This window comes from Anguilla rostrata, chromosome 18 (assembly GCF_018555375.3).
Source record: "Anguilla rostrata isolate EN2019 chromosome 18, ASM1855537v3, whole genome shotgun sequence".
Lineage (NCBI taxonomy): Eukaryota > Metazoa > Chordata > Actinopteri > Anguilliformes > Anguillidae > Anguilla > Anguilla rostrata.
Genome location: NC_057950.1, coordinates 19225474 through 19253299, shown reverse-complemented (window position 1 = coordinate 19253299; position 27826 = coordinate 19225474). Strand labels below are relative to the sequence as shown.

Below are 27826 nucleotides of genomic sequence, written 5' to 3'. Positions count from 1 at the left end.
ATGTAGACATGCAACAGATATATTTTCTCCAGTTAGAAGCACTTTAATTTTGAGCTGAACTAGATGCCCATATTGGGTTGGGTTGGGGGGGGGGGGGGTCTTTTACTGTTTGATCATAAATTCAATAAGAATCTTTCTTTTAATTTGCAGACCTGTAATGACTATGTGTCTAGCATGCAAAAACTCCAGTGATGACCACAAAAACACTTTCAGATAGTTAGTAGCATGAGAATAGTATGTACAAGACTTTACTTTGCTCCAAACAAGAGATATTGTATTATTAGGAACCAGGGTAATACAATCAGTCATTGTTTTTATAACCAAACCTATGAGGAACAAATTTATCGTACTGATTTTTATGCATATTAGCAGTTTGAAATTGCATAGATCATTTCTAAGCTTCCTCTTCTCATTCTTCTGGCACCTGTGTTCTCTCTTGAACATTGCAATATGGCTCACCGTTGCCCCCTAGGAATACAAACACATGTTGTACCAATATCAATACGCTAGTGCACTAAAACTGATCTCATGCGTTACCTTGGCTAGAAGTTAAAATATTTATCCTTTTTTCTTAAACATAGAATTCAATTATTGCTATAAGTTATTTTATTCTAGATATTTACAAAAGATATATACAATGAAATTCTGGCTATGTACCTCTGAACTCTACACTTAAATAAAAATAAATTGATGCAACTGACTAGACTATGGTAACCCAATCAGTTTTCAGATATGACATACTACTGTCTTGATTTCAAACTCAAACACTCTTTAATTCCTTAACATTTCAGGTTAACTGCTATCAACACGTGATCACATTTTAGCATTTTTTTAATTGGATCATAGAAACCCTTCAAAATAATCGAATAGGACTGAAATTCCTACAGAATCTTACACCTGCAAAATTAATTTTGTGCCATTGCAGTGGAAGTTCCTTATGTGAGGATTTATTTTCAAGGAATTAGTCAATTTACATTTACAGTCATACTCCATTTACATTGGAGTATGACTGCCATCTAGTGGACTACGTGTCAAGACGGGGAGGAGTTATTATTTTAATTATAATCACTTCAGCATTTTCCACGTAAACGCTGTAGTGATTTCACAGTAGCTGAATTAAGTACTATGCATTGCAAATGCTTTGATACCAAGTAATCTCCTTTTTATGCTCTGCTTTCTCTATTTGGCATGTTGCCTGTTTGCATGGCCTGCCCTTACAAGTTAACTTTACTACATTTGTTCCCCCAATATATTTTCTAAATGCAAAGGAATGTATATGTATATTTATTTTATAATCTTGTTAATGCTCTGAAATAACCAGTAATTTAAATTTGTACTCTAAATTAAAAAATTATGAAGGCAATATGTGATGTTTGCTGTTTTATTAAAGAGAAATGTGTCCAAATTCACTGCACATCTGTGACTTACTCATTATGCTGTAAGACTTAAATGAATTAAGAAACCTCCCATATGACACACTAACAAGCCAAATGTACTCATACCACAATGAGGTCTAGAACAGACGCACGTTGGAGGATTATATGTGCTTATTTCTCTCGGTAGTTTAACCAATCAGATACTGTAAATCCTTGCGCCACCTCACCAATCAGGATGTTTGAAGACTGCAGGTGCCAGGACTGTTTCTCTGTGCCAGGAATAAATCTCAATCCTGCCGGACAGATTACTGAGCACACTCTGATACCTTCTACACCTTCTACGGGCCAAGGGCAGAACCATTGCATCTGCGCCAATTGTTCGGGAATGCGCCGTGGCGTTCACCAATGCTATCTTGTGATAGTGCTGTAGCTACAGGTGCCACCAGTGTATTTTGGCAGGTACGGTAATATCTGTTCCTACCCTTTTTCAGTTTTTTTTCAGCACAGGTTTAGTGCAACTAATTCAGTCTGTCCCTTCATTGGCTGTTTATAAATGTTCCTGGTATTTTGAAGTGCACTCTCGAATGTACTGCATATCAAATATTACAGTAATAGTCCATATTTATCCTGCTGAATTTTGTTTTATTTTATATAATGTGTCATGAAGTGCCTTTTAGGACGGTCTATCAGTGGATGAAACGCAACACATTGACGTAATTGGTTACCATAGGAGCCGATTAGGAGACAATCCATCCGGGTAGTCCAAAATGCGAGTGTGCGTACCTTGAGTCCCCAATTAACCTGCAGTATACAAGCGAGAAGGCAGTTACAACAAATGCCTGCGGCCTCAGATTTGATCTGGGCATCTTTTATGATAGCAGGGTGATTCTGTCATCTCCGGAGCCCCAACTGTCAAAATGGCTGAGGATAGCGAATGGGTCGTGGAGAGCATCGCCGGCTATTTGGGGAGTCCCGAATGGGTCATACCAGTCACCGACTTTATGGAAAACAAATGTACAGGTAGGCTAATACAGTTATGAACATTTCAAATACTCGGTGATTATGGGGTAAATATCTAGATAATATATTATTTATTTATTTTTGCGGTTTGTAAGGTTCTGTTATAATTGCATATTCTTAAATGCACCGTCTTAGCGAGCTGAAGTAGGCTATATCAGCTGACATCAGTTAGGTATGTCACTCATTTCGGTGCGTCCTTACAGTCTATATCTTTCCAGATGTCCATAGCAACATAATTGTTCGCGTACTATCCATTTTTTCCACGCACTTGCGCCAGCCATTGCTCTGGGTAAACTATCTGCGGTGGCTGTAATCGGCTCACTTCTAGCCGCTAGCAGGGTACAGTCGAGGGTTGCTGTAGTTTGCCCGATGCATGTTTTCTGATCTCCGCACTCACGGTGCCGAAATGGCCGTCTAGGCTAATGTGTCCTCACCCAAACGGACGGGACGAGGCCAGCAATAAAAGTACACTACATCGTGACGAATGAGTATAAGCATATGCAATGTTTCCCAAGGAATTCTATTCAATTGCAGACACGGCAAGCTAATTCATTCATTTTCATATTGTACTTTGTAATAGTCAATTGGAATACGGAGGTACCATCAGACCCACCAAAATGTGGGCGTGGTACCAATGGTGGTCTAGGCTATTTAGACAAGCAGTTTGCCTTGGCAAACAAACCAATTCTGAACAAACTTATTGTTATTACATTTTGAAAAGCAACGCAATACCTGTAGATAGGCATACTGTATCTGGTATTCCCGTGGGGAACGTGTCGTTATCGCAGCCATAGCGTTCAATAAGCAGGCAACACACGAACACAAGCAACTAACGGCACGTGATGAGTTTTCATTTTAAGTAGGCTATTGACCGTCCTGTAGGTACCCGAACAGTATATATCCACCCGTCCATTATCTATACCCGCTGATCCTGGTCAGGGTCGCCGTGGGTGCTGGAGCAGAGGGAGTTCCGATCACACCCTCAGTGCCGCACGGACCTTCCTCGCTGCGTTTGAATATCCTAATGTATGTAACCAAGGTCCCACTGCGCTTGCCCACGACTATTTTTTCTGTTTTCGCAACACAGAGCATTTTAATGATCCAAATAAAAAATGATACTTTTGTTTGTATTTAATTTTCTTAAGTAATAAATTACTTAACAATAACTTGCCCCCATAATTAGATATTATACCGACCAACATTGTCCTGAGAATTTACGATTTAAAATGGATTTAAAAGAAAGCCACAGTTTAAAAGAAGCCACCTACAGTGCCAAAAAAGGGCACTGATTGCAAATCAAAAAGTCTTTGTTACCTATATGTCGTCCATGTGTCATATATACTGCCTCATTAGGACATTTCTCTTTCAGTAAAATCTCAGATGCTAATTAAATTTTGTGTCATGAAATGTGTATGGTCTCATATGCTGTTATACTGCATTAACATGTTAAGCAGAAACATGCTCTGTCAGTCTTACGTAAGCTCTTCCTTCCCAGTTTTTGATGATGAAGATGAGAATAAACTGACGTACACAGAAATTCACCAGCAGTACAAGGACCTGGTGAGTAAATGCCTGGGAGATGTGGTGTTGCTACTGGTACCCGTTACACACATGCACACCCACACACTCTCTGCGACACACATGCATGCTTACACACACACATGCACGATCACCCTCTGTCACACACATGCACACCCACACACTCTCTGTGACACGCATGCATGCTCACACACACACATGCACGATCACCCTCTGTCACACACATGCACATCCACACACACTCTGTGACACGCATGCATGCTCACACACACACATGCACGATCACCCTGTCACACACATGCACACCCACACTCTCTCACACACATGCACACCCACAAACTCTCTCTGACACATGCATGCTCGCACACACTCTCTCTCTCTCACACACACAAATACAAACACACACATGCATGATCACACACTCACTCTCACACACTTGCACGATCGCACTCTCTCGCACACATGCACGCTCAATTTCACTGTGTATATCCGATGAAAGGCTTGTGCAGATGGACTAGTATGAAACTTGTGTGGTGATGACAAGACGTTGGTGGAAAGCAACTGTTCGTTGTAGTTTCAATGTAGCAACTTGTTAGCAACTTTATTAAAGCACATAGCAGCTTTGAAATTCATGACTGAGATATTCATGGGTGTAATTTATCTGTTTGTCGTAAAACAAATAGTGAAACTCGCTTAGTCTTATGTTAACTACAGACCTTATTTTCTGCATTAATCAAAAATCCTATGGCAAAAAAAAGATTGGACCTCTGCAGAGGGAACCCATGGCTCAAAAATGCAAACTGATTTCCGGATTTTAGGACTACAAACTGTAACACTCTGGTCAATTTTGGTTGAGACTGCGTGTATATACAGGGTTGACATGCTTCTGTAGAAGTATCAGTTCTCAATGAAACCGTGCACAAATTAAAGTCAGTGGATGTTCATGAGTAACGGTGGCATTATATTTAAGAGACATTGCTGTTGAATTTTTTGAATGTCAATTTTGGTACATTGAGCCCTACAAAAAATATGGGTCTGTTGAAGTCCATTGTGTCAGGGTAAGCTGCAGCACAGCAGGGGATATCTAAAAAAGTCATTACATTTCAGAAAAACTATCTGAATGGATAGATAGTTATCGGGGTAAGTGGAAATATATCATAATTTCATTTTTGGGTGAACTTCCCCTTTAATGATGGACTAATACTTATTATTTTTCACCATTTATTTTCCAAGTGAAACCCAAGGGACTGTTTATGCAAGGAATGTTGATAACCAGAAAGGTGATGTCAGGTACATGTAAAATTAAGTAAATTAAAGTAAATTAATCATAATCCACAAAAACATTAGTATTATTGCAGGAGTACTGTAAATATGTCCTTGTCAAAGCATGTAATGTTTGTCAGGGAATTTCATCATTTTAAATGGTAACATAAGAATTCACATTTCCATTTGCACTAAACATTCCCAGTCAGAATGCACATTTCTCTGCACCTAACCTACCTCTCTTGCTGCCAAACACTTGGAGCCAATATTTTAAAACAATTTTTTTAATTATATAGAAAATAAGTTAAATACAAGTGCAAGAGCTGAAGACAGTGTTCTAGGACAGTAGGTCTGTTATTGTGTACAATAATAATTTATAACATCATTATATCTTTCATCACATAAGCTTCTGACAGGTACAAACAAAATTACCCATAAATCATGTTTGAAAATCATGGAATACTGATACACTGGAGCATTCCAAAATTAAAAAACCAAATGATGCTTCTATTCTAGCAATTATTTCCTCAAATGCTCCCGTGGAGCTCAGAAATAGTCAGCATTTATTTATTGTATTGTCACGAAATAGTAATTGACTTTTGCTGAATTATTTTGTGTTCTGGGTCTCTTTATAATTACAGAATCATGTTTATGTTGTATGCAAAATAAGTAGCTGACAATATTTCTACTTCCATTGCTGAATGGATCAGTAGGTCATTTTTCTCTGTGACACATTTTTCCAAGCAGACTAGACATCAGGGAGCTACTCAGAGCAGTGATTTGTGTGTTTTTATACACCAGGTCGAGAAGCTTTTGGAACACTACATGCAGGAAGTGGGAATCAGTGAGCAGCAGTTTTCAGAAGCATGCTCATCTCCTTTCGCCAAGTCCAAGGCGCTACAGGTGAAGTAACGTCCTCTGAGCAGCAGCTAGACAGGCCTCCATCCACACTCCCTTATCTCCCAAAGGGGAAATGAGGGGGGTTTGAGTGGATGGAAGAGTCTCAGATTTGAGCCTCACTCTGGACTCCACAAACATGAACCTGAGCTTACTTTAGATTTTTTTAACGTGGAAAGCAGTTGATTTAGAAAGAAAATAGTCAATGCTCTAATATGATTTCCATTACTGGTTATTGTTTAATCTAAAATAAAGGTTTACTGAAAACAAAGAGTGGTCTATTAAAAAATAAGGCTACAGTAACTTAAAATTTCAAATCAATAAAATAATGTAATTCTTATAATAGGTGTATTTTCACAGGACTTTCAGTTATGAACATTTCGGACATCAAATTCCATTCCTGATGATTGGTATCTGAGAGGTTCTATTGTAGTTTCATAACTGAATGCTTCCTGATATCATCCCTCTGTAGACTGTGCAGTGTAATATGTTCCTCTATGTATTGCATGTCTGCTCTCCACTCTGGCTACTAACACGTGGATTTGAAGATATGCAGCTGCACACTATCACACAAACTACTTTAAACCTTTCAACAGAGTCCTTCCTCTGTCTAAGATACATATGAAAGACATCCATAATGAAGAGTTTATACTGTTCTGCACAAAGGAGTATTATCTTAAAAACATAGCTTTTTTCCTCAAAAGTACCTGTTTTTTTGGCAATCTTCTGGTCCTTTTGGGAGAAGACGCTACTTGAGAAAGCCTTAAGTGTGATGTACCTTACATCAGGCAGATGTATAACAGGATTAAGGCCCTGCTCTTAGCACAGGAATGGCGGTCAAGCGCTATTCTGGTTGAGTGTCTCTGGGCCCAAGCAGGGCCCTCTGGGTCTTACCTGCGCCAGAAAAAGCCTGCAGGAGCGATTATGCTTATGGCCTAGATGGGGTCGTTTCAGCCTGCCCTGCTGGAGGAGGCTTACCACCGGAGGAGTCAAAGGGTTCAGTCCTTCTGAACTGGGAAAAGGAACATTGTGTTTCCTACAGCCGTGCAGCTCCACTGCATACATTATCCAGCACACACGTTACACTCAGCAGCTGTAGGGCACCACGGGAGAGCTAGCACCAATTACATAAGATGAGATTCTACTGCATAGCAAAGGGGGCTTTCACTGTAATGGCCCACCGAACACAGTGGAGAAAAGAATGTTCTGCCATTGCTTGTAGGCGGATAGCAACACAGCCTAGCCTGCATTCATGATGCCTTTATTGACTGAGCCACTCTGAACCCCTCCATGAGTGTCTGAGGTAGCAATGCCAGGCACTGTGGTAGTGAAAGGACCTGCTCTCTAATGTGCTTTTGTTGATTCTCCCTCACCCATGACTCACCCGCAGACCGTGTTCCAGCCAGTTCTGGCCACAGACGACTTCCAGATGTTCCGGTCCCTGATGGTGCAGAAGAACGTGGAGCTGCAGCTGCAGGCACTGCGTGTCATAAAGGAGAGGAACGGTACTGCACCTCTGCATTTCCCCCACTGCCCCAAGATCGTGCAATGACAACACACTAAAACATGGATATCAAACTGGGCAAATCCACACTAAAACATGGAGATGAAACTGAGCCAATCCACACTAACACATGAATATCAACCTGAGCCAATCCACAATAAACCTGAATGTCAAACTGAGCCAATCCACACTAAAACATGGATATCAAACTGTGTAAATCCACACTGAAACATGGATATCAAACTGAGCCAATCCACCCTAAAACATGGATATCAAACTGGGCAAATCCACACTAAAACATGGATATCAAACTGAGCCAATCCACACTAAAACATGGATATCAAACTGAGCCAAATCCTCACTACAGCATGGATATCAAACTGTGCATGCACAATTATGAAGGTTATTAAAACCTTTAGTCTGCATTGTGAACAGTCAGTACTGTCTGCACATGGCCATCTGCATTCATTAAGCTTAATCAGAAATCCAGTCTTGTAGTCAGCAGTTCAGTTGGAGAAAAAGTTAAAATATTTATGTGGCACTCCAAGATAAGACATATACCATATATACCTTTGATATTCCTGTGGGAGATTGACTGCAGCCCTGCTTTGGTGTTTGATATTTGCATGGTGGCAGTTGGAGTCTGAATCTGGTGTCTGATGCATGTGGACGGTCTCTCTGTGTGACAGGCATGCTGCCAGACTGTCTGACCAATGGGATGGACATGATGAGCGAGCTGGAGCAGCAGGAGATGAGAATCCTGCAGGAGGTACTAAAGTGAGTGTTCCTGCTGTTCTGTTCTCCTGGCCTACAGCACCCAGGTCCATGTACAGGTTATACATTTACCAGGATGCTCTGTCACCAAAGAGAAGCACACAGTTTAGCACTGGCTGTAGATTTATTCATATAAAAATACTAGTGTCATTACAGCAGGACATAATACATATATGGAAAGTGAATTTAAATGTGTTTATAACATTGAGTAATGCAGTTGTACCGCAGGAGGGATGGACTTTGTATAAATATTTTAGCTAGGCCTTGGTATTCTGAATTTCCTCATGGAAGCAAACCAGTAGGATACATGCATACATTTGCATGTATCTAGCAGTGCTCATTATGTGTTAGTTTGGTGTGAATCATGTCAGGGTGTGATGAGTAGGCTTCTTTATGACATCACTATTTTTTGTTTCTCTGGATGATTTACCTGGGTCTTGTAGTTCTGTTGTCTGTTTACACTGAGAAGGGAAATGTATAGGGTTCTGGCCCCTCACTGACTCTTGGCTCACCTGGCTGGGGTGAATTCAGTTTACTACAGCATACGAGTCTTGCGGTTTCAAAATAGCTAAAAATGTCACTTTTAGCTCTATTCCACATTCAGTTATTTGTTTGGGTGGGAATGCATGATACCATCATACTGTGCGATGCTCCCATCTACTTGGCCTGCCATCTGCAGGTGGGAGTATAGAGTTTCAGATGATTTATGCTACATGAAGCATGCAAACATGGTTAAAGTGCTAGCTCCAGGTGTTAGCATCCACTTGCTATATGAAGCATGCAGGCATGGTTAAAGTGCTAGCTCCAGGTGTTAGCATCCACTTGCTATATGAAGCATGCAGGCATGGTTAAAGTGCTAGCTCCAGGTGTTAGCATCCACCTGCTATATGAAGCATGCAGACATGGTTAAAGTGCTAGCTCCAGGTGTTAGCATCCACTTGCTATATGAAGCATGCAGACATGGTTAAAATGCTAGCTCCAGGTGTTAGCATCCACTTACTATATGAAGCATGCAGACATGGTTAAAGTGCTAGCTCCAGGTGTTAGCATCCACCTGCTGGGGGCTGCAGAAGCTGGACTCGTAATGGGATTGGTGCAACTCGCAGTAATCTTACAAGCTGTGTGTCTCTGGTGGCCTAAGCTCCTTAAAGCTTTGGGCAGTATTGGGTTGTGGGGATTTATACTTAAAGGCAACTGAGCAGTATATTTAACCCAAAGGACAATTTTGGTAAGTTCTAGACTGATGGAATCAGTGTTGAACATCAGCTGTAGGAGCCTAGTAGTACACTGGTATGCTGGTGTGTTGATTTGCTGGTTGGGTTGAGTTGTTCTCTGTAAGGAGATGAGGGGCATGTTGGTTGGCTTGAGTCATTTGTCAGTAAGTAGATGAGGGGCGTGTTGGTTCCGTTGAGTTGGTAGGGCTAATTCCAACCCTACAGCGAACGGTCTGGAAGCATGGAGGTTTAATTTTAATTCAATTAAGCAGTTGAAGCAAATCCAGGAATGCTATTTAGAGGGTCATATGAAAATAAATATTGGTCAGGATATTCAGTTGTTCTTTAATACTAATTTGAGAATCAGATTTAAGTGGGCTGAAGTGACGCCTCGTACATCTTGTTGATGTGAGCTGTTGGCAGTGCAGGCACAGAGAGATGTGTGGGGAAACATCAGCTGCATGTGTGCTTCGGTGAGACCCTGTGACTCAGGGAGGCATGCACAGTTCACACCACTGTCAGCTGAAGAGCTCAGAGCTTCGGCCAGACTTAAGCCACCCTGCTTGCTGTACTGAGTGAGTAAAGTCATAGTAATAGCACGGGTTTGTAGAATGCTCATTCATGGGTCTTGAAACAGACTAAGTAAGAATGAGCAAGTCTATTAAGCTAATACGGAGGAGCTGAATAATAGATCTATTGATTGATAGGTACAGTAGAGCTGATTTACTGTTTGGCTGATTGACTGATCAGCAGTCTGAAGAGCAGGTGAATCCAGATGAGCCCAGCACATTCCCCAAAAGAAATTCGCTGATCCCTGTCATGGCCCTGGTGTCCCCCCCCCCCCTCACTGCCTCCGTCTCCCCCTGTCTGCAGGAGGTCAAAGGAGGAGTACGACCTGGAGATGTCCATGAGAACGCAGCCTGAGCAGGGCTCGGGCTCTGCATCCACCAGCAGCTTGGACCAGGCCGTGCAGGACAGCGCCGAACAACGGCAGGCCTCCCCAACCCACCCACCGAGCGCTCACAAGGTGCCTTATAAGCGAGGCTGTTTAGTCAGCACCCCAGGAAAACTGGGCTGACATACGGCAGGGTTCCTCAGTCGTGCACCTGGAGAATGCTGCATGTGCAGCAGTTCAGTGCCACTGGGCTGTGCACTTTCAGTTTCAGTTCAATGAACTTCAAGGGCCTGTTTTTGGTTGTTGAAATAACAATACAGAGCAGTTCAAGGAGTAGTGTGACTGATGTGAATACCAATCTCTATGGTATTTTCCAGTGGTTCTTATGAATATTGATCTCTATGGTATTTTCCACTGGTTCTCACGCAAAGGGGAAGGTGAAGAGGAGCGGGCAGCCAGAATCGGTGGCCAGCAGCCAACTTCCTACGCCCATGCTCACCAATGGCACCAGCACAACTGCCCTCCCAACCAGCAGGGTACATTGTGATGCTGTGGAGTAGTGTGTGTGCCCTATCCCCTCCACACAGTAGCTTCAGATGTTCAATTCTGTGGACTATGCACAGTTCTGTCGAAAAACCTAAGTGCAGTGTGAGTGTGTGATATTAGTGTGTGATGTGTGTACTTGCCCCTGTAGGTGTGCAGTGCAGAAGGGAAGAGAGATAAGGAGGAGGCTGGCTCCAGATCAGGGGAGTGTGTACAGACGAGTGCAGCAGTCAGTCCTCCAGCATCTGTCAGGTTTCTTCCAGGTATGTTAACTCTATGGCACTACAGCATACAGGGACTGTAAGGTTTGATCTCTGGTATATGATTCTTCTTGGAATACTAGAGATTAATGCAGCACCCTTTTGCCAGTCTTATATGCAGTAATACACTAGAATTAGACCCAGTACCCAGAACTTCAACTCAGGGGTGAACACGTTTGAGATTAAGTATTGTGTTTAGCAATTAATGTTATTAAACAATAATTTGCAGTTATTTGAATGACATTAGTGTTACACTTACCTTGATAAACGGAAGACCAGAGTAGCTTGGCTTTGAGGCACACTGGACAAGGTCTCCTTCCCGTCTCTCCTGCAGTGTGATGGTGTTTCAAACAGTCATGTTTTTCTTGCTTTACTTTTTCCCTTAAAGAGAGAACGTCTCCTGTTTCCAATTATGTGATTTCACAAAATAAGATTTCCTATCAGTAGAGAAGCAACACGTCTGAAATTCAGAACACAGTCAATATGTACATATTTTTTTATCCCAAGGAATTCTGGGAGAAGCTTTCAACTAGCAAAGGAATGGCATATTCATTACTCATTGTGTGGAGTGACCAGGCTTACAGGTTTAAAGGCTGGTTGGAGTCCTGTAGTTTCACAGAGTTAGAGGAAGGCTAGCCCTTTCCTGGGCATGGTCACTGTTTTGTCCTTTGCTGTACAGGGCAGGACGGTGTGGACCCCAATATGCCCCCAGCAGTGAGGGCCCCCTTAAAGGGGACTGGGTCTTCGTCAGCAGAGAGGACCGGGGGAGAGAAGACTGGGGGGGCGAGGAGCGGGGGCCAAGCAGCCGAGGCATGGCTGGAGGAGGCGAGCAAAGAGGCCGGAATCTCTAAACCCTTCAACGTGAGTCTGTCCTGCAGCATTAGGACACTCACACTGACTGTGCTGCACTGTGAGTCTGTCCTGCAGCATTAGGACACTCACACTGACTGTGCTGCACTGTGAGTCTGTCCTGCAGCATCAGAACACTCACACTGACTGTGCTGCACTGTGAGTCTGTCCTGCAGCATTAGAACACTCACACTGACTGTGCTGCACTGTGAGTCTGTCCTGCAGCATCAGAACACTCACACTGACTGTGCTGCACTGTAAGTCTGTCCTGCAGCATCAGAACACTCACACTGACTGTGCTGCACTGTGAGTCTGTCCTGCAGCATCAGAACACTCACATCTGACTGTGCGCTTAGTCACTGTGAGTCTGTCCTGCAGCATCAGAAACACTCACACTGACTGTGCTGCACTGTGAGTCTGTCCTGCAGCATCAGAACACTCACACTGACTGTGCTGCACTGTGAGTCTGTCCTGCAGCATCAGAACACTCACACTGACTGTGCTGCACTGTGAGTCTGTCCTGCAGCATCAGAACACTCACACTGACTGTGCTGCACTGTGAGTCTGTCCTGCAGCATCAGAACACTCACACTGACTGTGCTGCACTGTGAGTCTGTCCTGCAGCATCAGAACACTCACACTGACTGTGCTGCACTGTGAGTCTGTCCTGCAGCATCAGAACACTCACACTGACTGTGCTGCACTGTGAGTCTGTCCTGCAGCATAAGAACACTCACACTGACTGTGTTGCACTGTGAGTCTGTCCTGCAGCATCAGAACACTCACACTGACTGTGCTGCACTGTGAGTCTGTCCTGCAGCATAAGAACACTCACACTGACTGTGCTGCACTGTGAGTCTGTCCTGCAGCATAAGAACACTCACACTGACTGTGCTGCACTGTGAGTCTGTCCTGCAGCATAAGAACACTCACACTGACTGTGCTGCACTGTGAGTCTGTCCTGCAGTATTAGGACACTCACACTGACTGTGCTGCACTGTGAGTCTGTCCTGCAGCATTAGGACACTCACACTGACCGTGCTTGGTAGTAACATTTCAAAGATTAAGTTTTTAGATTGGAATATTTTAGCTCAATTCTTTCTGTAGATCAAAGTCCAAACTTCAGAAGAGGCTTGCTCAGTGTTGAAAGCGCATTCTGATGTGTACTTGTGTGTGTACTGTGTAGGAGCTGTCAGCGGCACAGCAGGAACAGCTCCAGCAGAGGGCGCTGTATCTGAGCCAGCAAAGGGATAAACTGCAGGCCCTGAAGAAAGAGCAGCGGCCCACACCTGTAAGGCTCTTTAACCCTAACCACACCCACACCTGTAAGGCTCTTTAACCCTAACCACACCCACACCTGTAAAGCTCTTTAACCCTAACCACACCCACACCTGTAAGACTGTTTAACACTAACCAATTGTCATGCTCAAGTAGCACATTATTGTTATTTGGATTGTTGACCTTGTTCTGCAGGCACAATGCATACAGGAGGGGGAAACCACCAACAGGAGCGTCGCTGCTAATGGCGTAGCAGCTGATCGGCTCAATGGCTCACAAACAGGAAGTGCGCCCCTAGTGGCACCGACTAAAAAGGTGATCTGTAGTTCCTCTTCCATTCCCTTTTCGTTTCTGTCGAGACCGTATTGTGAAGAGAATTAAGAACCTGATGTGTGTTTTTGCTTTTGAAAGGACGTCTCTACAGAAGAGAGGAAACGCTTGCAGAAAAGGAAGCACCTGGCAGAAAAGCTGCGGGAGGAAGTCATTAAAAAGTAAAGCTAAGAAGATCGTTTTTTTCCTACCTTACGAATGAGGGCTTGACCTACCCTTGATCGTGCATGGACTGCTGTGATTCTGCTTTGGTGCCAGTGGACAGATGGGTTTTAATGGAAAAGAATATTGAAACCTCTTAGTCCTAAATAGACTTTACAAAAAGAAACTATGTACAGATTCTTTGACGACCTACAGACTGTTTAGTAAATACATTTTATATATACTCATTTTTCACTAGGTGTCATAGTCCAAACCACTGTTGCCTACTAAAATGGAAGTACAATAGCAAACTAAATATAATTGTCCAGGTACATCCCCTCCAGGTACAAGCCCAGCCCAACTGTGTTAAGATATGAACTGTATGAAAGTAAAACTTCAGTATTTGAATGAACTTGTACCCAATCAAGGTACATTAGCATTTTCAGGTCTCCTGTCTAAAAGTGTTATCAATTTCCAGAATGTTGAAGACATACTATTTGTATGCTGTTCAGCAACATAACTGAATGCTGGAATATTGCACACATTAATCAGAGCTGAAATACAGCCACTGACAATAGTCTGAATTTGTGTACATAGTACTGTGGGGCACTTGCAGACCCAGGGACGGTTGCTTATTGTGCAGAGCAAAAATGTTAATTGGCCAAATTAAAGCTGTAAAACTAATGACACTTCAAAGACCATTTAAAAATGGACCAAATTAGTCATTACCCAGAAACGCGTACAAGGTATGCATATAACCATAGTAGGGTTCATGAACACAAAAGATGTCCGTGTGTGAAAGTGGGTCAGCAGTAAATGAATCGGCTAGTCTGTGTGTGTGTGTTCATCTGATACAGTACCTTCAGAGAACAGGGCTTAAGAGACTTAACCACTGTAATGACCAGGGAAGGCCATCTTTGCCCATTCAACAGAATTGATGCTAATGTGATTTTATGAAGTGTGTAAATTGAAAAATCACATCTGTGAGTAGATGTGGCAGATTATTCAGGCTCGCACAGAAACTGATTCTGGGAGATAAACTTCTTCAGTCTTCCCCCCCCAGTGAGTTTTTCTGTGAACTCCAGCCAAAATAACCAGCTTCCAAAGCATAATCATGTGCTTTAATGTGTGGAGTATGTTTCCATAAGGAACATCAGTATTTGGGGGCAAAAAGCTTGTCTAAAATTCCTCGATTACCAAAAATAGTATCAATGAAGGCAAATGTCCTGGCTAGCTCACAGTGAATGAATTGCACTTCCACAAGGTCATTTTCTTTTTAATACATTTGAACTAATGGTATGGACTGAAGTGTGATCAGGTGACGATGGTCTGTAAAATATCCAGCCTGGTGGAAGTCAAATGACATTTGTAATTTTGTACATTTACAGTATTGTGGCAGCAGTCTTACACGCCACATGTCCAATGCAGCAGACAGTAAGTAAAAACAATAAAAACACAAAAAAGGCAAACCATTAAAATAAGACTAGGTTGAGAGTTTTTAATGCCAGGGTAACATTTAATCTGAAACCTTTTCAAATATCAAATGTATACAAATGATGTAGAATGGAGATAGTGGTAGTAAACGCACTTGTACAAAATTCTATGGCCAAAAAAAATAAAAATAAACTATTTTCTCTACACATCGTCCTCTTGGAAATGTTAGCACTCAGCCCCTGCACAGTCTGCGCTTGCTCAGAATGAGATGCTTGCTCCTTTTCTTCTGATGCTCTGAAAGCGGACTGTCGATCGGAATGCCTGGTGCCGGCTGCTTTCAGAAGCAGCGCTGACTGGGGGGCGCGTATTCGGACACGCGTCTCTCCCCCCGTCCCGGTCCTTTCGAATCAAAACACCCGGAAACAAAACACTCACTCATACAGTCCTGTGCACCTCAGGGCACTGAGGGGGGGACGGGCGGGGCTTAGTAAAGACTCCTCAACGCTGGTTTGTACAGTAAAAGGAGGCTTCCCTGAAGGAACGCTGAAGGAACGCACACACACCTGACGAGTGACTGAGCCCTGGCCCCCAGCGGCAGAGCGGACGCCCCCTCCCCACCCTCTCAGGCCAGCGACGCGCCGGCTTCACTGCACTTTAACGCACGCCATTAAAAGCAGCTCCGCGGCTCCGCCCTTCACAAAGCAACCAGTGTCTGAATTAAAATAAGGGGAAACGGACCCTCGCGACCCGTGCTCAAAATCACACTTGCAGGCTCCACTTTCCCCTTTTAAAATCTTCCAAAAGGGGCAAAATGATTTAAAAGAAAAACACGCTGTACAGTACTTTAATAAAATTATGAATACAGAATTCCTGGCTGCCGCGGTTCCAACACAGGGGTCAACAACTGTCCCAGTTTCAAAGTTTTGAGTCCTGCTCCTTGGAACTAAGTTCGGTTTATGTTTGTTTTTGTGTTATTATTTTTTTATTTTATTTTTTTTTGCCTATCCCCCCCCACCCCCTCCCCGAGTGTTAGGATCTGAAGCCAGTCAGGCATCCGTAACCGTAGCACTGGCCCTGCCTGCCTGACTGGGTGGGAGGCGGTTGGAAGTGCTGTCCCTGCCAGAGGGGGCGGGGCCTCGGCATGCTGTCGCCGGGACGACGGTCCTCCTGCACGCGGGCGGGAGGGTATTTGGGAGTGGGGAGTGGTCTCACAGTCCAGGGGGGGCAGTGGGACAGTGGCACTGTCGGACTAAAAGACCAGAAGGGGGCGCACCGCCTCTATGTTCCCAGGCGAGGCCGCTTTCGTGGTGACTCTTCTTCCTCTTCCTCCTCGTCTTCGTCATCGGGGTAATCCACGAGCCCAACCAACCCCGTCTGTGCAAAGGCAACGAGAGTAAAGATGCATTATGGGAATCCGTTTCTGTTACCAGCTACGACATGCAGTGTTTCGCACGCACACCTGGGCAGGTCTATAAGCTTTTAAAATTCTGTGACTGTGTATTAAGCGGAGTGCGGCTCAAACAGGAAGTGTGAAGCGGAGGGGGCTGTTGGGAGGGGGCTGTAGGGGGCTCACCTTGGTCAGGGGGGCAGCAGGTAGCAAGGTGGTCTTTGCGCTGGAGCTGTTGGGGCTGGCGGGGGAGGGCGGTGGCACAGCGGGCTTCCCGTTAGCGCTGTTAGCACCGTTAGCTGCTGCTGCACAATGAGAAACTGTGAGCTCAAAGCAGCAGGCTCTGCACTCGCTCACTGCACACACAGCTCAGAGAAGTTCAGTCCCAGGGAGAAACGGCTGTGTGTGCATGCGCGCACGCTTACCATTAGCATACACTACACATAAAGGAATTTTTTACCGTTAAAATACACAACAGGTAAATGGGTTTTTACCCATTAGGATATGCTAAAGCTAAAGGGGTTTTTAGCCATTAGAATATGCTACAGTTAAAGGGATAAGGCAGAGAATGGCAGTAAAATACCTTTTTTTGCCTGGATGAATTTCCCATAGCTCTCGGGGAAGTCTTCTTCAGACCTGCTCTTCTCCACCACAGTCTCTCCTTCATCATCATCTTCGTCTTCATTAAACCACATTTCTTCATCATCGTCCATAGTCCGAGCATCTCTCCGGTACCTTACCAAGCAGGAGAAAGGACACGCTCAACAAGCAGTCACACTAAAACCATTCCACCATGCTATGTGCGCTCACATAGAAACAGGACAACTGTCCACTGCAAATTTGCTATACAGTGACCTATGAGTTTACTGGAACCTAGGTGTCGAAATGCCCCCAATCAAAAAAGAGTTTTACCTACCTCCATTTATATGATAAATGATACTAATAGTAATGACTGTAATAGTAATTGTTGTACACATCTGAGCAGTAGTCACTTGTTTCCACGGTGCGGTGCGAGAGACAAGCTGCCACTCACCTGTTGAGTCTCTGGTTCTGCCGCTCCCTCTCCTGCTCGTACTTGCTCTTCAGACCTTTGAACGTCTGCACGTACTCGATGGACTCCAGCGCTGTGTAAAAGTTGTCCACTATGTGCGCTGTGAGGGACTTGATATCCTCCTGCAAAGGGTGTGGAGCACTTAATAGTTACGGGTTCAAACATGCAAACACACACACACACACACACACACACAGCTGAGCCACCGCACTACATCACTGACTCTGCAACAGCAGACTCACCACTTTGATGAACTCGAAGAGCTCAATGACAGCAGAATTGAGGAGGTTGTATCTGGTCCCGTTGTCCAGGAGGGCATTGATGACTGGCTCAAATAAGTTCCCTTTAATGATGTATCGGTTATAAAACTCATCCTTTAAACCGATGATCCTCCTCATGAAACGCAGGGCACCTGTGGGGGATGGGGAGACAGGGGGGCACACCTTTAAGATGACTTCATTACCATGATTAATCAGGCCATAAATCTGACCAATCTCATTTATCCTTTACTTAGGAGTCCCCAAACCAAACTAGCACCAGCAGCTGGCCGGGGCCTAGCTCGTGATGCGGATGTAGACAGTAGGGGCGAGGCACTTACACAAAGCCAGGAAAGTGTGCTTGGAGTTCATGAGCACCAGAACCCGGCGCAGCAGGTCCTTGGTCATGATGTAGTTCTTTATGTGGTAGGTGTGATGCTCCACACAGAACGTCAGCAGCTCCAGGATTAGCGCCAGCAGCTGTGCCGTCTGGAAGTTATCTGTCAGACCGGGCCAGAAGCACAGCACACACCATTAAAGAGGAGGGAGGCGCTCGTATGCACATTCAATCGGGGGAAAGAATGTTCTGCTTACCGGGACAAACTGGATTGATCTTGGTGGCTCCCTCTAGTGAATCTGAAGCACAAATGTTTTACAGACTCCTGTAATGATTCATTTTTCTCAAAAACTGTCACATTACAGGCACTACAGCTACAGTGCAGAGCTTTTGCCAGTTTTGTCAGCCGAGGAAATTCAGTGGGATCTAGTTACTGCCATCAAAATGGCGACCTAACACGATATAATAAAATAAGAGCAGATTTTGGCTGATGATGAACAGCGTGTGTAAAGCTCACCCTTACTGCTGTCCTCCTCGGCAGTGTTGGCCAGTAAAGGGGCGGTGAGCACCTGCATGCAGTACTTATAGAAGAAACTCAGGAACTCAGTCTTCTCCGTTTTCTGAGGGAAATGGAAAAAAGACAGAGGAGTCAAACGCCAAACCGACTACGAACCATTCAAGTTAACAAAATCATATAATTTTATGCTTAAGATTGTATTTTTATACAGTTTTTGGAGTTTCCCCAACAAGTGTACAATGTGTGAACACCTCCAAGTGGGAGCAATGGGAAGTCTTGTGGTTTTCAATGTTGCTGGTGGTTTTCCTCGTTCAGTGTTCTCCATAGGAAAACCCGTGTAACAGTAGAGCATTATGCTGTTCTCTGGGAGGGACAGTGTAATGCAGTGTTCTCCATAGGGAAGGGGACCGTGTAATGCAGTGTTCTCATAGGGAAGGGGACAGTGTAATGCAGTGTTCTCCATAGGGAAGGGGACCGTGTAATGCAGTGTTCTCCATAGGGAAGGGGACAGTGTAATGCAGTGTTCTCCATAGGGAAGGGGACCGTGTAATGCAGTGTTCTCCATAGGGAAGGGGACAGTGTAATGCAGTGTTCTCCATAGGGAAGGGGACAGTGTAATGCAGTGTTCTCCATAGGGAAGGGGACAGTGTAATGCAGTGTTCTCCATAGGGAAGGGGACAGTGTAATGCAGTGTTCTCCAGGGAAGGACAGTGTAATGCAGTGTTCTCCATAGGGAAGGGGACAGTGCAATGCAGTGTTCTCCATAGGGAAGGGGACAGTGTAATGCAGTGTTCTCCATAGGGAAGGGGACAGTGTAATGCAGTGTTCTCTCATAAGGGAGGAGTAGTTCTGGGGGACAGTGTAATGCAGTGTTCTCCATAGGGAAGGGGACAGTGTAATGCAGTGTTCTCCATAGGGAAGGGGACAGTGTAATGCAGTGTTCTCCATAGGGAAGGGGACAGTGTAATGCAGTGTTCTCTATGGGGAGGTGGGCAGTGTAATTCAGGGTGTGTTTATGTATTTATTTTTACATTGGTGGGAGCCAGCATGTTCTCCGGATCGATCAGCGTCCGCAGGAGGCCCATCAGCTGCACGGCTCCGCCCAGCTCAGGGTCCGAGTCGCAGATCATCTGCTTGATCACCACATTGATCAGCAGGACGTCCTGCAGGAGAGGCATGGCCACACGTCACGTCAGGGGACCAACAAACAACTGTACGGGCGTTTAACCGCTGTCAGGCTCAGGGTACACAATTATGACATACAATCATTTTACTGTAGATAGGGTTCACATCAATTAAAACACTGATCTACATATGTAATTATAGGAAATTAAATATAGGACGCTAGCATAGACAGGCTCTGCTAAAGCACAGATGAACTTCACAAAGACAGTTAGTTTCCAATTGTGTACAGGCACGAATGCTAACAGATGCGTGCCCTCCCCCGGGTAGCCCCACGTACACCTTGCCTCAGGCGACCCTACACTCACGTCATCGGTCTGCTGGGGCTCCTGCATGATGAACTCGCGCACCATGGACGGGCTGAACTCCACCAGGTAGGAGAAGATGTCTATGGCTGCTGCCCTCACCTGCAGGTCGTCCATACCCTGCGGGACCACACCATTTATGAGCGCCAAACCAGCAGACAGCACACAGCTACACAACTACTCGCATACAGTCTGAAAAAAGCCCTTTTCAAGATCACCCTCACTGTCCAGCATTGCAGCCAATAGCGCACATCGCTGCATGATCGATTTGCTTGTGGTCCTCTGTATTAGGACCCTGTGCGGTAAGGGGCCGAGACGCGGACTCACTCACCATCACGATCTCCAGAGCAGGCAGGATCCCCAGGTTAGCCAGCGTCTTGAAGAAGGCATCCCTGTTTTGTGGCTGCAGCGTTTGTGAAAACGCACAAAACTCTTTGAAAAAGTTCACCTGCAAAAAAAGTTACTCACAATCAGAGACCTTACATTAACACACTGCGCAGGAATGATCATCTTCATCCTCATCCGAGATGAAGTTGCTTCATCCGTTGGGACGGTTTGCTGTGAGGGGCCCTTTAAATAGCACAGACCCACCCCGCCCCCTCCCCAGCTCTTACCAGCTCTCTCCTCTTCGCACCCTCAGTGGCTTCATCTGTTAACTGTGCAAACACTTCGGTCAGAAACTTCTCATCTTCCTGTTTTTCAGGGAACAAGAATACCACAGTAAACACAATGCATGTCTTTAATCCCTCATAACCCAACATGAGATAGGACAGAATCGGTGCCCAAATACCAAAACATCAGGTAAAGCAGTACAAATGCTATTTCCCAGCAAGCAATAGAAACACTTATCTACACAACTCCACAAGTAGAAACACAAATATGACCGCTTACATCATCCTGACATCCTGACTGTCAAATAATAAAGCTGGACTAGAGAGAGAGACATTCAGGGGGCAGGGCTTAAGGAGACCTGCAGTAAAATGCAAGTAGATGAGTGACAGTGGGAGGTGGAATCAGGGGGTGGAGACTGTTGCTGAGAAACATGCATGGAGGAACTACTGCAGGTGCACTACCATGGAAATGAAATATGTAAAAGTAAGAACACAGGCTGATCGAGTTCTGCAATTCTCAAAGCATGACATGCTCCCCCCACCATATAAGGAGTTTAGGAAGCAGACATGCTGGATGAACAATTAAATGCTACAAAAAGCATGTCTTGGAGCAAAGAAGTGAAGCAGTATCCACCTGATACACTACATACTGACACATTGAATTTCTTTTGCACAACTTGCAATTTATCAATAAATTCCAAGAAGCAAACAATAGGCCGACATTTACAAATAAAGAAACGTGAATTAAGGTCCGAGATCTACACCGAGGGAGAACCATCCGTCAGCAGGGGAAAAGACAGCCATGAGCGTAATGTCATTCAAGATAACCGATGCATTCTTAAGTGCAAATAGTCCACTGGAAAAAGCAGAATGCCTAAATAGCATGCATTTGTAAACAAGCATGTAATGAGGGGGAGATTCAGTCAGCTTGACAACTTCGACAGGAGTACGTGCTGCAGACCGCTACTTTGCATAAAAGAAAAACTCAACAACTGACAGAAACAACTGACTGCGGTCACAGACAAACCAGCAGAAGCCAAAGACAATAATGTTTTACATACTTTATTTGCTCCTCTAGGGAAATCCCTCACTACCGATCTTGCTGACAGTGTACCTAACTGCTATGAATTACCTCTGTTACAGACAGCATCAAGAAATGCTTACTGGAGTGTAATGTTGACTTTGAAAATGTGACTGCATTTGTGTCTGACAAATGTGAATTACATGCTAAAAGCATATAAAGACATCCTTAAAAGCTTGTTGCCAAATTCAAGGCATTTAACTTGTGGCTCTAGTGAGTAGTGTTTGCTAAAGTAATTTCCCTGAAATTCTCAAATTTGTGACCACTGTCAAAGTTTTTAAACAATGCCCAAGCCAGAAGATGCGTTACATGGAGAACATTAAGAGCAAGGCAAAACAAGATGCATGTATTCCGATTGACACATTTTCAACAAGCGCTGCAAACTATTTTCTCCAAACTAATGCTAAGTTAAATGTTACACAATGGCTCTCATTTTTCATGTGGGCATTTGCCATGGCTTCTAACTAAAACTAGCATGCCCATGCCAGTACAACATTTACAAATACTGCAGTAAGTCCATTCAACTGAATTGAACACGCACGTGTCACTTGTAAACATCGCTGTAAATCATCTTCTGTGCTTAATTAGTGTCTATTACTTTACCAACATAGATCACCATGGTGGTGCAAATGGGATTACTGTTTGATGAAGAGGCTATCGTGGTCCCTAGCTGGCAGAGGACTGAAATACCAATGTGAAAAAACAAGGGGAGACTGGTGGCTAATCATAAGGAAATAGCACACTTGGTAAGCACAAGGCACTTCAGGCTGCACCTCTCCCCATCCCTCCCTTCCCCCCTGTAAATGACTAAACTTAGGGTTGTAACTAGGCAGCTGTTTCATAGGTGACTTAGTTGATGCGCCTGTCTTAACGACTAATTGTATTTTTATTTATTTTTATTTTTCCATAGATTGCGTTGTTGCCGTTCTCGTTGTTAGTGTTAATCAGTTTAACCATCAGGGTCCAAGTTGAACTATGCGGTTGTTCCCTGTACTTGGACCGGTACTTCTCTCTAGGGTTTTCGTCATACTTGTTCCTGGTTATGGTTATACACTTTGTTGTACGTCGCTCTGGATAAGAGCGTCTGCCAAATGCCTGTAATGTAATGTAATGTAATGCACAACACAGTAGAACAAGTCAAATTAAGAGGTCTCCTGTGACACCCCAAACTCAGTCACACAATCAACCGCCGCTGTCTGGAGAGAACCATTGCACATCAACATAACATGGGCGATATTCTAACTGCATTAGGCCTACTCAAATATAATGTTTTAGTAAAAATAATAACGTGTCCGTTGTAATGTCTTTCAAGTTTTTTTTGGTATAGTATGTCGTACATTGCGAGGTTTGAGTCTCTGATGAAGCATATTGTCACAGACAAGTTATTGTCGCACTTAGTCTCGAGTCCCAGCATTTGGCAATATGGTTAAAATGCTATGGGCTTAGCCTATAGGCTACAAATCACAATGCAAGCTACGTTAAGGTTGAAGTTCCCAAACAGAAACTCCCGAAAAGTCACAGAAAACACTAAAAACGGAGGAAATCACAGAAATGGTAAAAACATGAAAGTAACAGAACCCCCCCACAACGAGAATTCAAATAACTCTCAAAATTCTCCCTGGGTACTCAAGCACTAAAAATCACCCAAATGCCCATCCCTACTATAGATGGGTGGATCCAGGACCGCAGGGCAAACAGCAAAGCAAGTTATACAGGTTGTGGGCTCACAGAATATGAACACAGGTATATAAACAGAGTTTCCTTTCATCTGTACCAAATCCCACATCTCACCTAAAGCTGAATACCACAGCGCCAAGAAAGAGGAGCTGAGACCAAACAGGCCTGGAGCTGGACAAAGCTGCGCTATGCTGGGAGGACATGGCACTGGCACCAGTGCCATTTGAGCAGAGCGACTGGCACCAGTGCCATTTGAGCAGAGCTACTGGCACCAGTGCCATTTGAGTGATTGAAGACTAACCTGCAGCATGCTGACTATCTCCACCTTGTTAAAAAAGATGAAGGATGTGAGCGTGGACAGGAAGTTCTCCTCAAACACAGAGGGGGTCGGCAGGATGATGTCCTGGATGTACTGCACCCGGTAGGTCTGGTGGATCTTCTGCCGCAGCTCCGAGTCCGTAATGGGGATCACCTCCTTGAACTTGGCGGTCTTGGTGAGGAACTCGCGGTGCCGCTTGGGCTGCACCAGGGCGGGGTCGTACTCCAGGCAGCCCACCACGTCCATGATGCTGTCGTCCGAGAACATGACCTCGAAGAGCGCCGCCTTGTTGAGGAAGAGCACGCCGCGCACGATCTCGTAGAGGTGGTGCAGGCCCTCGCGGTTGTCCAGGTCTTCGCACTCCTGGAACAGCTGCAGCAGCCTCTTGATGTAACCGTCGCTCATGAGCGCCAGCGCCAGCTTCTCGCGGCGGATGGGCGAGGACAGCACCGAGGTCACCAGGTCGGCGATCTCCTCCAGCTTGGCCAGCTCGCACGGGGGCAGGTCCACCAGGTGACTGGTCTCTGGCAGCTCCTCGATGCGCTCTTCCTCCGACTCATCAATGGGGTCCTGAGTGATCTCCACCGCCGGGTCTTTCCCCTGTACCTGAGACAGGGCACGCACATGCAGAGAGACGCAGACAAACACAAACACGGTAAGTTACAGAACTGTGTTCTTCACCAAAATTCCAATTATTCGTTAAAAAAAGAAAAAGAAAGCAGCACCAAAACAATTTACAATAATTAAAGCCTTGTGCCCACTCAGAAGGTAGTAAGTGAACCCGTATTGTTTATAAAAGTGAGAAGTACTGGGATTTCCGATTTCCCTATCACGTACATGCCAAACAACTTTCCAAATGTTGGGGGTGCCTTAACATCTACAGTAGACTACATTGGCATATTGCATTTTTTACTGAATTAAAAGCACAGAAAATATCCCTCCCACCATGAATTTGTTGCGTTTATGAATGACACAGCAAGTTTTCCGCTGACAACAACAACCTTTCATGTGTTAGCCTCCCCCTACTGTGTCACTTCAAAGGTCAGTCCCATTACACTTTCTTATCTTAATTACATTGGCAAAGCCAGCAGCTAGTTGAATCCTCTTCACATATTTATCTTCATATTATAAATCCATACTGTACACTAACAGTAATTGTGGAAAGGTAGTACAAGGTACTAACATTGTCAGAATCCACAGCTGTGGGACTGCAACAAACAAAAACCATTTTTTATTTCATCTTAACTGAATATATGTTTCCACATCTGAGAGACTACTTTCATATTTTCATTACTCAGTGCATTTTATGAAAGTTTTGCACACTTGTAAACTGACCTGGCAAATCTTTTCCCAGATTTCATCACAGCCTGCCTTTTCCTGGAAGCTCAGAGCCAGGTCATAATTCTCTGCTTCAGACCAAACAATCAATGTGTCCTGTTCAGAGGAAAAACAATTGAGCACAAATTTAAACAGCACCCTGATGCAAACAAAGAATTGCAAACTTCTTGACTTTGTTTGGCACCTCCATGACAACACACTTCTCTCTGTGAACCATGTACCCTTTTACCATGACCAACTATACTGTGGTTAGCCTGGCAAACACTCCACTCAAAGGTACAATAATGCATTTTGACATCACAAGAAAACTAACAATTTTTTTCTGCTTTACAAAAAAAGTATGTTCCATTGTATTGACAAAACTTCCCCACAATAGTTTGACTTAACATCTCATGCACTAACTGTTACAGACAAAAACGATGTAAGGTTGGTAAGACAGCCTACCGATGTGGCGTCACATGTTTTAGCGGACAATGCAAATTTTACAGTTCAAGGCCCACCAACATGAACGTTTCGTAAAGCTTGAGAAATTCAAATGCAATATCATTCAATATCCTAAACTGTTCTATTAACGCACACGACATATGTCCACCTCATACTTACTTGTTGTTTCTGATATGCTGTGTTGGGACTGATTCTGGATTCTAACAAAACCGAACCTAGAATAAAAGAATAACCACACCAGTCACACCAATTCGAGAGCTATTTTAAGATTAAATTTCAATTATATAGAATTATGTTCAGCGTTATACAAAACCTGAACACACTGAGGTAAACTGTTTTATACTTTCGAACAACATTCACCAGAAACAGCAGTTTAGCCTTGTCTTCATTAAATTAGGTGTCTATGCAAACCAGCTAACTTACACAACATGGATGGCTAATGGTAATGCCATTTCCAATAACAGGTCGCTACGCGTTTGTCAATTTTGGTAGCGACCACCTAGCGAAGCATACATAACAAATTAAACCTTATCTGGTGAGCTAACGTTACATTTGAAACAATTACAAGATGTAACGTACCCACCAATAACCCAAAGTAAAAACAAAGCAGTGGCACAAGTCCCACGAATTGGGACACGTTCAACAAGAGTTAGCCATCTGGCTAACTAGTTAGCATGCACTTGGGAAATGTACCAAGTTACAGAAAAGTTCACTTTCTTAGTTGATTAGCTTTCTGTGTTATGGAGGCTATACAAACAACACCAAACAAACGACCCAGCATTTAAAAGTCATAATTCATCATTAACTTACCGAAGGCTATCACTTAGCTAGCCAACAATGTAACAATGACTGGCTGCGAAGTTTGTTGGCGTTAGCATCCACTTCAGCCGGCTGAACTAACCTGAGTGCTTGCAGCCATGCAGTTACACAACCGGTTCGGGAAGTAAAACCATGTGCTGTTTAACTACTTAACGCGAAAAAAACTCGATAAGGTCGGAAAGCAAGTTAGCAAACTTATTAATGTGGCTAAATCTAAAGAAGAACAGTCGCATAGTAAGACGTTAGTGCACTAGCGCCGTGGCATTTGCGGCCTACCAGCCCAGCTAGGCTAAGTTAATGCTACTCCATACTCAATGATAAGCAGTTGCAGATGCTGGAGAATCATGCCACAGCTCCGCTTTAACACGGTCACAGGCACACAAAAAAAAACTTACCGTCTGATTCCGCCCGAACCAACAAAGATATACCCTTCTGCCGTTCGATAAAGGTGGATGAGACATGTCCAGTTCCTCTGTCGTCCCACTGCCGGTCTTCATTTAACGTGTAGACTTTTACACGCCGCCGAGTATCCGACATGGTTTCCCACTTCTTCACCCTCTCTAAATAAAATATATTTCTTAACCCAGAGCTTTGAACTTTGTTTCTACCCGCATGTTCCAAACGCCCTACCGAGTCTGTAGTATACAGTTCTGCAAAAGAACAGGTTCTCGAGCATACTACAACAAGACTTCTTTTTATGGAAGATTGAAGCAACAAAGTGAAAATTCACCGCTATAGACACAAAAACAGTGTATCTGGACCTCCTCTCTACAAACCGCTGTCCGCCATCTTGTAATCCGATCTTGTGTCTTTTCCTTTCCGACGTCAATCACACCGGCGGCCGCCGCGGGGTTTCCTTTAAGGGGCTACAGAAGCCGGTAGGCGTTGTGGTGCTTACTACGCCAAGCATTAGAACCGATTATAACGAACACCAATCAGACAGAGACTTTTTTTGCGATAAAACAACTTGTGTTTAGGTAATTCCATGGAATTAACAAATATGCTCGTCCATACAAATTAATGTATTAATTGGTCTTTAATTCATCTGAGAACATTACTGTTTATTTATTGTTCAGTGTCTGAGGTATTACATTGACCAGTGTTTTCATAATAGAATCACAATGTGTGTTCATTTAAAAGAAGTATACACCTTTCTTTGTTATACGAGAAAAAAACATGAATTT

At 44.1% G+C, this 27826-nt stretch overlaps 2 protein-coding genes and 1 long non-coding RNA gene across 8 annotated transcripts; 1 reads left to right on the top strand and 2 right to left on the bottom strand.

Moving 5' to 3' along the window:
- Window positions 1–378: 378 nt before the first annotated feature.
- On the bottom strand, window positions 379–3408 carry LOC135245087 (uncharacterized). Its single transcript, XR_010327143.1, has 3 exons — window positions 3129–3408; window positions 2102–2177; window positions 379–468 (listed from the first exon to the last, which is right to left on the bottom strand). It is a non-coding gene; the product is annotated as an uncharacterized LOC135245087 (long non-coding RNA).
- On the top strand, window positions 1654–15523 carry LOC135245086 (cilia- and flagella-associated protein 36-like). Of its 4 annotated transcripts, none has more exons than XM_064317904.1 (13): window positions 1654–1835; window positions 2258–2396; window positions 3892–3956; window positions 6000–6101; window positions 7486–7600; window positions 8289–8376; window positions 10461–10614; window positions 10914–11018; window positions 11177–11288; window positions 11965–12146; window positions 13321–13425; window positions 13608–13727; window positions 13824–15523. In XM_064317904.1, exons 1-13 carry the CDS (start codon window positions 1782–1784, stop codon window positions 13905–13907), a joined length of 1425 nt encoding a protein of 474 aa, XP_064173974.1. In that variant the 5' UTR covers window positions 1654–1781; the 3' UTR covers window positions 13908–15523. The 4 variants fall into 4 exon arrangements, with proteins under 4 accessions (XP_064173974.1, XP_064173973.1, XP_064173976.1 ...); XM_064317903.1 differs by having other exon boundaries at window positions 2255–2396; XM_064317906.1 differs by lacking the exon at window positions 10914–11018 and having other exon boundaries at window positions 2255–2396.
- ppp4r3b (protein phosphatase 4, regulatory subunit 3B) lies at window positions 15356–27495 on the bottom strand. Of its 3 annotated transcripts, none has more exons than XM_064317898.1 (16): window positions 27038–27495; window positions 25983–26038; window positions 25377–25475; window positions 24024–24647; window positions 20968–21045; window positions 20685–20801; window positions 20357–20473; window positions 19898–20029; window positions 18867–18969; window positions 18607–18648; window positions 18354–18512; window positions 17998–18167; window positions 17738–17877; window positions 17288–17439; window positions 16891–17006; window positions 15356–16691 (listed from the first exon to the last, which is right to left on the bottom strand). In XM_064317898.1, exons 1-16 carry the CDS (start codon window positions 27177–27179, stop codon window positions 16596–16598), a joined length of 2343 nt encoding a protein of 780 aa, XP_064173968.1. In that variant the 5' UTR covers window positions 27180–27495; the 3' UTR covers window positions 15356–16595. The 3 variants fall into 3 exon arrangements, with proteins under 3 accessions (XP_064173968.1, XP_064173966.1, XP_064173967.1); XM_064317896.1 differs by having other exon boundaries at window positions 16891–17013; window positions 17289–17439; XM_064317897.1 differs by having other exon boundaries at window positions 16891–17009; window positions 27038–27494.
- Window positions 27496–27826: the final 331 nt, after the last annotated feature.